At 44.9% G+C, this 12,198-nt stretch overlaps 1 protein-coding gene across 3 annotated transcripts in view; it reads left to right on the forward strand.

Annotated features, from left to right (window-relative positions):
- CRYZL1 (crystallin zeta like 1) overlaps nt 1-12,198 on the forward strand; it is a 53,718-nt gene that overhangs the window by 27,159 nt on the left and 14,361 nt on the right. For all 3 annotated transcript variants that reach the window (XM_008274936.5, XM_002721285.6, XM_089331486.1), the window contains exon 6: nt 719-787. In XM_008274936.5, coding sequence (XP_008273158.3) covers nt 719-787 — 69 coding nt within the window. The remainder of the gene's footprint in view (nt 1-718; nt 788-12,198) is intronic.

Raw genomic sequence — 12,198 nt, forward strand, 5'->3', positions numbered from 1 at the left:
GGCGCCGGTGCTGTAGTGTATTTGGTAAAGCCGCCACCTGCAGTGCTGGCATCCCTTATGGACACCAGTTCGAGTCCCGAATGCTCCACTTCTGATCCAGCTCTCTGCTATGGCCTGGGAAAGCAGTAGAATATGGCTCAAGTCCTTGGGCCCCTGTACCCACATGGGAGACCCAGAACAAGCTCGTGGCTCCAGATCTGTGCAGCTCTAGCCATCACGGCCATTTGGGGAGTGAACCAGCAGATGGACGACCTCTCTCGCTGCCTCTCCTCTCTTTGTGTAACTCTGACTGTCAAATAAATAAATAAATATTTATAAAAGGCCAAAAATAAAATCAGGCTAGCTTAGGAGAAAAATGAGATTTAAAAAAAAAAAGATTTATGTATTTATTTAAAATTTAGGGTTACAGAGAGAAAAGGAGAAACCAAGAGAGATCTTTGATCCACTGGTTCACTTCCCATATGACCACATTGGCCAGCACGGAGTTAGGCTAAACCTCGGAGCTGGGAGCTTCATCTGGGTCTCCCACATGGGTACAGGGCCCATCTTCTTGAGCCATCTTCTGCTGCTTTTCCCAGGCCATTAGCAAGGAGCTGCATTGGAAGTAGAACAGCTGGGATCAAACCTGTGTCCATATGGGTTGCAGGTGTCACAGGCAGTGGCTTTATCCACTATGCCTTTGACTTGTTTCCCTTAAATTTCTTGTTCTAATTTTTAGGAATTTTGCCCCTGGATTCTGAAGACCCTGGACTTTGTGAAGTTGTTAGAGTGCATGAGCATTACTTGGGTATGTGACAGTTCAGTTTTTTGGAACTCATGGAAGTCTGAGTTCACTGATCTGTGGTGTTTAATAATATTTTAATTTCCTTGACTACACTGTAAATGCTATACTGATTTTATATATATGTATATACATAAACACACTTCTAGCTTATAATTATTGTCTGTAAAATTCATATGCAGTATAAACATTAACCTTTAAGTTTTACTACCACAGCTTATGTTAAAGAGCTTTGAAAAAGTTTCTTTCTTATCTCTGAAATTATATTCTGAATTAGAATTTTTAAATTCCTTACTCTTGATTATTAATTGAAAAAACGAAAAGTACAAAATCTAGACAATATAAGAGTCTGAGATAAGAATTGACACATTCTTTTTTTTTTTTTTGCTAATATCTTTTGACCAATGTCCAATTTAACTGAAATGCTTACAGTCACTTAGTCTTTAAATATTTAAATTTAGAAATATACATGTATGCACACTTCATGAAACCATAGTAAAAATTGCAGCATTTATCCTAATTAATCAGGAAAAGCAAATTAAAACAATTTAAAGATAACTATTGAGTACCCATGAGATTGACAAAGGGAGAGTGTGACTATCCCAAGTGTCGACAAGGATGCAGAGCAATGGAACCTTACATTTACCAGGATTATAAGTTGTTAAAAATGTGTTAGACAGCAGTTTAGCATTATATGATGTATCTAGTCCAGACCCGAATTCCAGGCATAGTTACGTGCCCAGGAGACACGCGCAAGAGTTCTAGCAGTGTGGTTTGTAATAGTGAACTGGAAACGGCACAAATGTCCATTGCCCGCAGACTGGATAATGAAGGAGACTCATAGAATGAATTTCTGTTCATCAGTGAAAATGAATAAATAAGAGACAAACATAGTAAAATGGATAAATCTCACAAACAATATTGAATGAAAAAAAGCCTGTCGTAGAAAGGTTCAAAAGGTCCGATAGCATTTGTTTGTATGAAGTTCAAAGACATACAGAATTAAACATGTGATTTAAAGGTATGAAGCAGGTGAAAGATGGAAAGTCGAGTGGAGGTGACCTCTGTAGGCCACCAGGGAGGAGGAGGCTGTGATGAGAGCTCATATACAAGACTTGGCCTGCTACCCTGTGTGCATTTCTTTTTTTTTTTTTTAAGATTTATTTTATTTATTAGAAAGTGGAGGGAGAGAGAGAGAGATCTTCCATCTACTGATCCACTCTCCAAAAGGCCACAATGGCTAGGACTGGTCAGATAGGAGTCAGGACTTTCTTCTGGGGTCTCCCACATGGGTGCAAGGACCCAAGCACTTGAGCCATCTTCTGCTGTTTTCTCAGGCCATTAGCAGGGAGCTGGATCAGAATTCAAGCAGCAGGGACAAGAACCGGCACCCACATGGGATGCTGGAATTACAGGTGGTAGTTTTATCTGCTATGCCACAGCACGGCCCCAGTACATATTTCTTACACTGGAATTCATTTTCTTATTCTTCATACCATATCTATACGTCAGAATATATTCTTTTGTGTTATTGAACTACTTCAAGATTAGGATTGAAATATTTCTTTGAAAGGCAGTAAAGAGAGCGGGAATGAAAGAGATCTTCCATCTGTTGGTTCACTTAGTCCAAACCCACCAAAATATGCAGAGAAAACAATTACAGATAATCCTTGAGAAAGAACACATAATAAAATATTTTTTTAAAAAGGGAATCTTTGAGTAAGAATACCAGGTTTGTCATAATGTGGCAAACTTAACACTGCATAAAAATATGAAAGCGTGAGTTTTTTCATCGCAAAGTTAGCAACTTTTCCTTTTTTTAACATCAAAAATAGACTTGTAATAAGAAAAATATAATAGAATAAACAAATAAAAGTGAACTTTTCCTCAAAAAACTAAAAATGGATTTACCATATGATCTAACTATCCCACTTCTAGGAATATACCCAAAGGAAGTAAAATCAACACATGAAGGTAATACCTGCACTCCCATGTTGATAGCAGCACAATTCACAACACCAGAGATAAGAAATAAATGTGGATGTCTGTCATCTGGTTACTGGATAAAGAAAATGTGGGCAGCTGTGCTGTGGCATAGCAGGTAAAGCTGCAGCCTGCAGCGCGAGCATCCCATATGGGCTCCAGTTCAAGACCTGGCTGTCCACTTCCAATCCAGCTCTCTGCTATGGCCTGGGAAAGCAGTAGAAGATGGCCCAAGTCCTTGGGCCCCTGCACCCATGTGGGAGACCTGGAGGAAGCTCCTGGCTCCTGGCTTAAGACCGTTGCAGCCATTTGGGAGTGAACCATCTGACGGAAGATCTCTCTGTCCCTCCCTCTCTTTCTGCATCTCTCCCCTCTCTCTGTATCTCTCACTTGCAAATAAATAAATCTTCAAAAAAATTTTTCTCAAAAAAAAGAGAAAATGTGGTGTCTGCAGGTGCTGGGATATTATTCAGGCATAAAACAAGAATGAAATCCTGATATTTTTAACAAAATGGATGGAACTGGAGATCATTATACTAAGTGAAATAAGCCAGGTACAGAAAGACAAATATTATGTTTTATCTTATGTACAGAAGTTAATATATAGAGAATGTAGAAAAATTGTGTGGCGCCGGCGCCGCGGCTCACTAGGCTAATCCTCCGCCTAGCGGCACCGGCACACCAGGTTCTAGTCCCAGTTGGGGCGCCGGATTCTGTCCCGGTTGCCCCTCTTCCAGGCCAGCTCTCTGCTGTGGCCAGGGAGTGCAGTGGAGGATGGCCCAGGTGCTTGGGCCCTGCACCCCATGGGAGACCAGGAAAAGCACCTGGCTCCTGGCTCCTGCCATCGGATCAGCGCGCTGCGCAGGCCGCAGCACGCCGGCCGCTGCGGCCATTGGAGGGTGAACCAACGGCAAAAGGAAGACCTTTCTCTCTGTCTCTCTCTCTCACTGTCCACTCTGCCTGTGAAAAAAAAAAAAAAATTGTGTGGCTATCATGTTATTTGGTATATAGTTATAAGTATTATCTTCACTGAATATACATACAATACATGCTTCTTTCCTCATTTTATGGTCGTTGTCATGAATCCCACATTTTGTGATGTTAATATCTTTTGTTTAAAGATTTATTTTATTTATTTTGAAGGCAGAGTTGCAGAGAGACAGATATTTTCCCTCCGCTGGTGCACTCCCCAAATGGCCACAATAGCTCGGTCTGGACCAGGCCAAAACAGGAGCCAGGAGCTTCATCTGAGTCTCCCATGTGCAGGGCAAAAAATAGTATATATGTGTATGTATATAATATCTATATCTGGGGGCCGGCGCTGTGGCACAAAGAGTTAAAGCCCTGGCCTGAAGCACTGACATCCCATATGGGCACCGGTCCTAGTCCCGGCTGCTCCTCTTCTGATCCAGCTCTCCGCTATGGCCTGAGAAATCAGTAGAAGATGGCCCAAGTCCTTGGGCCCCTGCACCCACGTGGGAGACCAAGAAGAAACTCTTGGCTTCAGATAGGTGCAGCTCAGGCCATTGCGGCCATCTGGGGAGTGAACCAACGGATGGAAGACCTCTCTCTGTGTCTCTACCTCTCTCTGTAACTCTTTCAAATAAATAAAATAAATCTTTTAAAAAATAATATCTATATCTGAAGTGATTAGGCAAACTGTTAAAAAATTTTAAAACTTAGCGCTGGTGCTATAGCATAGCAAGTAACCTGGGGTGCTGGCATCGCACTTGGGTGCCAGTTTGAGTCCCAGCTGTTCCACTTCCAATCCAACTCCCTGCTAATGTGTCTGGGAAAAGCAGCAGAGGATGGTCCAAATGTTTGGACCCTTGCCAGCCACGTGAGAGACCCATATGAAGCTCCTGGCTCCTGGCTTCTGGCTTCTGCTTTCAGCCCTGCCAAGCCCTGGTTGTTGTAGCCATTTGAGGAGTGAACCAGTGGATGAAAGATTCCCTCTCTCTCTTTCTCTCTCCTCTCTCCCTCTCTCTCCCCCTTCCTCCCTTCCTCCCTCCCCCCCCCCTCTCTCTCTCTCTCTGTGCATCTCGTTTTCCCTCTAACTCTTCCTTTCAAAGAAATAAATAAACCTTTAAAAATTTGTTAAACCTTAACATTATATTTTTAAAGATTTATTTATTTATTTGATTTATTTGAAAGTCAGAGTTACACAGAGAGAGAAGGAGGGAGGGAGAGGGAGAGAGAGGTCTTCCATCTGCTGGTTCACTCCCCAATTGGCCAAAGCAGCCGGAGCTGTGCCAATCTGAAGCCAGGAGCCAGGAGCTTCTTCTGGGTCTCCATTTGGGTGCAGGGGCCCAAGGACTTGGGTCATCTTCTACTGCTTTCCCAGGCCATAGCAGAGAGCTGGATAGGAAGTGGAGCACCCGGGACTCCAACCGGTGCCCATATGGGATGCCGGCACTGTAGATGGTGGCTTTACCCACGAAGCCACAGCGCCGGCCCCAAACCTTAACATTCTAAAAATACATAAAAATAAATAAAAGAAGTACTTTAAGAATGACCACTGACAGCGTGGCCTGCAGGTGATGACTAGGTGCCATGACAGATGTAAAAGAGCATGCCGAACCAGAGCGTCTGCAGGTTCTGACTGCAGCTCCAACATTTGTGAAAAGAGAAATAATCTCAGTTTCATTCCCTGAAACTTTTTAGGGAGAAAGTTACAGTTTACCACAACTCTGTTTTACTTCCTACTAATTCTTCAGTGATTGTTTAATGACAGCCCAGCACTCGGTCACCTACAACTCGAATACATCTAGCCCTTCACCAAACCACAAAACCACTTTCTAAATGACTGCCCACGCGTGTCATTACCCTGTTGCACTGTACGAAGGACTGGGTTTCAAAGCTGACTGGGACGTTCTTTCAGCTTCTTTCTACTTCTGGTTTTTAAACCATTCTGTCAAACATAAAAGCAGCTTTTTTTTTTCTTTCAAAATTTGGCATACATTTTTATTTTTCCTTCTATGCTGACATGGAGGAATAAATGAAAGAGGAAAAAGATTTTTTTAAAAAAGGGGAAAAATGAACAAAAGGAGAAACTAGTCAGAATTTGCCACACATTTTCCTCCTTTGATTCCTTAGGATTTAAACCCAAAAAAGAAATGAAATTTTAATTTTTGGGTGCTGATATACTGTTGCTATTGACCCATACATGGCTGTATTTTGTTTAGATATTATAAAACAAAAAACCTGTTAAGCACCTACCACAAAAGCAAGGATCTTGACAATAACTCACATTTAACCTTGCAGCTTTGCAACCTTTTTTTTTTTAATTTTTATTTATTTGACAGGTAGAGTTATACACAGTGAGAGAGAGAGAGAAAGGTCTTCCTTCCGTTGGTTCACTCCCCAGATGGCCGCTACGGCCGGAGCTGTGCCGATCCGCAGCCAGGAGTCAGGTGTTTCTTCCCAATCTCCTATGCGGGTGCAGAGCCCAAGCACTTGAACCATCCTCCACTGCTATCCCAGGCCACAGCAGAGAGCTGGACTGGAAGAGAAGCCGGGACTAGAACCCAGTGCCCATATGGGATGCCAGTGCCGCAGGCCGAGGATTAACCAAGTGAGCCACAGTGCCGTCCCCGCAACCTTTTTTTTTTTTTTTTTTTGACAGGCAGAGTGGACAGTGAGAGAGAGAGACAGAGAGAGAAAGGTCTTCCTTTGCCGTTGGTTCACCCTCCAATGGCCGCCGCTGCAGCCGGCGCACCGCGCTGATCCGATGGCAGGAGCCAGGATCCAGGTGCTTTTCCTGGTCTCCCATGGGGTGCAGGGCCCAAGCACCTGGGCCATCCTCCACTGCACTCCCTGGCCATAGCAGAGAGCTGGCCTGGAAGAGGGGCAACCGGGACAGAATCCGGCGCCCTGACCGGGACTAGAACCCGGTGTGCCGGCGCCGCAAGGTGGAGGATTAGCCTATTGAGCCACGGCGCCGGCCCCCGCAACCTTTTAAATATTAAATATGCCACTAGCGTTGTGGTATAGAGGTTAAAGCTGCCACCTGTGACACTAGCATCCCGTGCTGGTACCAGTTTTTGTCTGGGCTGCTCTACTTCCAAACCAGCTCCCTGCTAGTGACCTGGGAAAAGCATTGGAACATGGCCTATATGTTTCAGCTCCTGCCACCCACATGGATGAAGCTCTTGGCTCCTGGCTTTGGCCCGGCCCCGCCCTGGCCATTGTAGCCATCTGGGGAGTAAACCAACAGGTGGAAGATCTTCTCTCCCCCTCCCCAGCTCCCCTGTCCCATAACTCTGACTCTCAAATAAATAAATAAACCATTAAAATAAATAAAAATAAATATTAAACGTAATTTTATTGCAGTTACCTTTTTTTTAAGGACTGCATGATTTTTTTCTATAAAAGATTTTATTTGAAAAGCAGATTTACAGAGCGAGGGGGAGAGACAGAGATCAGTCTTCCATTAGCTGACTCACTCCCCAAATGGCACAGTGGCCATCTTCCACTGCTTTCCCAGGCCAATTCTCAGAGAGCTGGATGGGAGGTGAAGCAGCTGGGACTCGAACTGGCACCCATGTGGGATGCCAGTGTTGCAGGCAGAGGCTTAATCCCCTATTCCACAGTGCTGGTCCCATGATTGATTTTTAAGAAAGATATTGTAGTCCCAGTTCTTAAGATGGTATGTGCTCCCCAGAAATGGCTATGTCAGGAGATTGTGCCTCGACTGAACAATGAGCAGTTAGAGTAGATGCGCTTTAGAGTTATACAATGACTTTTTTTAAATCTATGTGGCCTTAGGCAAATAGACTAATTTCCCTGGGCCCCATTTCATAATCAGGTAAATTGCCGGGTAGGAAAAACAAACTCCATTTCTCCTGTGTGCTTACAGCACAGATCACTTCTGTGGTCTCAAATATGTGACGATTGGGCCAACCCTGTGGGTTAAAGCCCCAGTCTGCAGCTCCAGGATTTCTTATGGGTGCCAGTTTGAGTCCCAGCTGCTTCTCTTCCAATCCTCCTCCCTGCTAATGCGCCTGGGAAAGCAGCAGAGGATGGCCCACGTGCTTGGACCCCTGCACCTACATAGGAGACCTAGAAGAAGCTCCTGGCTCCTGGCTTCAGCGTAGCCCAGCCTTGGTCGTTGCAGCCGTTTAGGGAGTGAACCGGCAGATGGAAGTCCTCTCTGTCTCTGTCTCTCCCTCTCTAAAACTCTGACTCATCTAGGCAGTCTGCAGTGGGTGCCAGTGGGCATCCTCTGATCTAGTTCAGTCCTGATGCTCTCTACCTCGATGTCACATCAGATCCCACATCTTCGGACTCGGTCCCACAAAACTTCCCCCACTCCAGATGCAGTCACAATTCTGGGCCTCCAGGACTTCTGACCAACTGGCGTCATTGATCTTTTTTCATTCGATTCATTTCTGAGCAGCGCGCAGAACTTGAAGAACCCTTATGTTTATCAGTTTACTGTAAAGGACTTTTCAAAGAATACAAATACATAGCCCAGTGAAAAGATACATAAGGCACGTTCCAGGATGGCCCGAGCACACAAGCTTCCACCCTCTCAGCACAGGAGTGAGCTCTTCCTCCAACGCTCAGCTCTCCAAAAGCTCTCTGAACTCCTGGTCTTTGAAAGGCAGCGTGACAGGCTCGCCCCGGCTGGTTCATTTCTGAACTCCTGGTCTTTGAAAGGCAGCGTGACAGGCTCGCCCCGGCTGGTTCATTTCTCACATGCCTGGACTCGGAGCCAGGAGCTCAATCCAGATTTCCCGCATGGATGGCAGGAACCTGATTGCTTCCACTGTGAATACTGCCTCCCAGGGTCTGCACGAGCTGGAAGCGGAGTCAAACCCAGGCATTTCAATATGGGACCCCAGTGTCTTAACCATTAGGGCAAATGCCGAGCCCTCCTTTTGAGTTTGTTGTGAGGCCTCTATTACATAGGTGTGGTTGGAACATGGGCAGCCAAGGAGAAATATGATTGCGTACAGTGTAATTTAACAGACTAAGAGAAAACCCAACAAGGCCTGTCTTGTTCAAACTCTTCATGGCCTCTCTGAGTATTATCCTTCCTCCTGATAGGGAGGTTATGTGATCTGTCAGACAAGATAGATCAGACTCTTTCTCTATGACCAACTCCAAGACAGAAAGGAAGGAGATTACAGTATTGGGGACATTTGGTGCAGTAGTTAAGACGCTGATTGGGATGCCAACATCCCATATTGGAGTACCTAGGTTCCACTCCCAGCTCTACTTCCTATTCCAGTGTCCTGGTTGTGACCGGCTTGGGAGGCAGCTGGTGATGGTTCAAATAATTGGGTCTCTGGCACTGACAGGGGTTACGTGAATTGAGTTCCTGGCTGCCAGGCATCTGGGGAGTGAACCAAGAGATGGGGTGCTCTCTCTCTTCCTTTCTCTTCTCCATCATTCCCAACCCCCGCCCCATTTCTCTCTCCCTCACAAATAAATTTTTCAACTGTATAGTAATTTTCCAGTATTTTTAATGTCATTTTCCACTATTTATTTGTATTCTTTGAAATGTCCTTTATAGTAAACTGATAAACATAGGGGTTCTTCAAGTTCTGTGCACTACTCAGAAATGAATCGAATAAGAGACCTTCTTGTATTTCTTGGTTTCTGTGACCCGCCTTGGGGAAGAGAAACTCTAGTTTCTGAGTCTCACCTTGGGAAGGAAAAGGGGCAAGAAAAAGAGAGAGGTCAGAAAGAGACTGCTTCTTGAGTCTTAAAACACTCCAGCATCATAACTAAAGACCCGTTCACCTTCATCACTGTGGCACTGCTTCAGGAACCAAAGACAAAAGGATGGACGTTGTGGCATAGAGGTGTAAGCTGCCGCCTGCAATATGGGCATCCCATATGGGTGCCAGTTCGTGTCCCAGCTGCTCTACTTCCTATCCAGCTCCCTACTAATGCACCTGGGAAAGCAGCGGAAGATGGCCCAACGGCCTGGGCCCCTGCCACCCAAGGGAGAGACCCAGATGCAGCTCCTGGCTTCAGCCTGGCTCAGCCCTGGACGTTGCAGGCCTCTGGGGAGTAAACCAGCAGATGGAAGATCTCTGTCTCTTCCTCTGTCTATCTCTGTCTTTCAAATAAATAAATCTTAAAAAAAGAAAGAAAGAAAACCCATGCTTATTTTTCTAGTCATTTTGGCAATAGCAGGGGCTGTAAGAGGTATGAGCCAGGAGCTGTGGATGTCATGATGATACCTCAGCTATCTTAGTGAGTTTCATAAGGAAGTAAAGTGTATTATGTGCTGTGACCTGCTGCTGCTCGCCTGCCCAACATCTTCAGCATGTGCTCCTGCGTGCATTGCTTCTCCAGCAGATGGCAGCAGCTCACTGCTAACCGCAGCCCTGACTGCTCTGTGGCTGCTCCATCTGAGTCTGTTGACACTGGAGGAAACATTTGAATGCGCTGATAAAGACTGTGCAAAACATTGATTTTAGGTAAAGTGAGAAAGGATTGCTAGTACTGTGGAAGAAAAATCACATTTAGTGCACAACATGAATACAAAATGATAATTAAGTAGTGAAACACATTAAGGAAGAGCTTAATGATAGGATCATGTGGAGGTTTTTAAACTGTATTAGGAGTTTCCATTTTGATCCAAGAGCAGTGGATGAAGTTTAAGCCAGACATCATTGAACATATTGGGGGTGGGGGGGCAGCACTGTGGAATAGTGGGTAAAGCTGCTGCTTGCGATGCTGGCATCCCGTATGGGCAACAGTTCGAGTCCTGGATCCATGTCTCATCCAGCTCCCTGATAGGGAAAAGCAGCGTAAGGTGGCCCTAGTGCCTGGGGCTCTGCCAGCCACATGGGAGACCTGGAAGAAGCTCCTGGCTCCTGGCTTCAGCCTGGCCGAATCCCGGCTGTTGTGGCCATCTGGGGATTTAACCAGCGGATGGCAGATCTCTCTGTAGCTCTGGCTTTCAAATAAATAAATCTTTAAAAAAAAAAAAAGATACTGAAAAGAGAAGCCGTGAATTTTAAAATATATGTTGAGCATCCCTAATCCAAAAATCTAAAATTTTAAATTCTCCAAAAGCCTAAAATTTTGAGCTCTAACACAGCACCATACCTGATCTCATATGGCGAGTAACAGTCAAAATTCAGGCAGACTAATATTGTATAAAATTACTTCCAGGCTGTGTGTGCAAGGTGCTATGAAACTTAAGTGGATTTTGTATTTAGACTTACGGTCCATCTCCAAGATATCTCATTATGTGTATGCAGATATTCCAACCACGAAAAAAAATCCAAAACATGTCTGGTCCCACGTGTTTCAGATGTGGGACATTCAACCTGTAATATTTACAGAATGTGAGCAGACAGATGGCTCATCTAGAATATATGAAGAGTTCCTATAAATCAGTAAACAAGAAAAAGACAAAACAATGGAAAAATTGATAAGGACTTGAACAGCCACTCACAAAAGGAATTTCAGGTGGCTAATAAATCTGGAAAGCTGCGCAATCTCATTAGTTTTGATGCAAGTTAATATCACAGGAAGAAATCATTACACATCCACGTGATTGGTAGGCATCTATAAATCTGATAATACGAAGGGTTGACAAAGGACTTCCCCAGCAACAGAACACTGTGGGAGTAAATTGACAACCATCACTTTGGAAGTCTACAGTTAAGTGAGAGATAATGTACCCTGGAACCCAGATTTTCACTCTGAGATAAAAACCACGCATAGTGTAACAGTATCTTTTATACAAGAACATTCTTAGCAGCACAGGTTTTAACTGCCAAAAACTAGAGCCAGCACGAATGCTCAACTGGAGAGGGACTAAGCATGCGAAGGTAGTTCCACCCGGTGGTGCACCAGGGAACAGCACCAGTGAGGGCACAACAGCCTCATGGGGTTTTGTCTGAGGGTTTTCTTTTGTTTTTGCTTTGTTTCTGTTTTGAGAGAGACAAAGAGAGCTCCCATCTCATGGTTCACTTCCTGAAAGCCCACTATGGCAGGGCACAGGCACAGTCAGGAGCCAGAAACTCAATCCAGGTCTCCCATGAGGGTGGCAGGGACCCAGTTACTTTGACCATCACCCGCTACCTCCTAAGATGCACATTAGCAGTAAGCTGGAATCAGAAGCTAGAATGGGGAATTGAACCCAGGCACCTCTGTATGGGATTTGGGCATCTTCACTGTTAGGCCATATGCCTTCCCCAAAAGTAAGTGTGTGTGTGTGAGAGAGAGCCAGAAGCTTCTTCTGGGTTTCCCACGTGAGTACAGGGGCCCAAAGACTTGGGCCATCTTCCATTGCTCTCCCAGGTGCATTAGCAAGGAGCTGGATCTGAAGTGAAGCAGCTGGGACTTGCTTGAACAGGCACCCATATGGAATGCCTGCATTGCGGGTGATGGTTTAACTCGTTACACCACAATGCCAGCCTCCACAATAAAAAGTTTTAAAAGTATACACACACTAGATGTTG

The sequence above is a fragment of the Oryctolagus cuniculus genome, chromosome 4 (genome assembly GCF_051225735.1).
Source record: "Oryctolagus cuniculus isolate XC-2025 breed Fujian yellow rabbit chromosome 4, ASM5122573v1, whole genome shotgun sequence".
NCBI lineage: Eukaryota > Metazoa > Chordata > Mammalia > Lagomorpha > Leporidae > Oryctolagus > Oryctolagus cuniculus.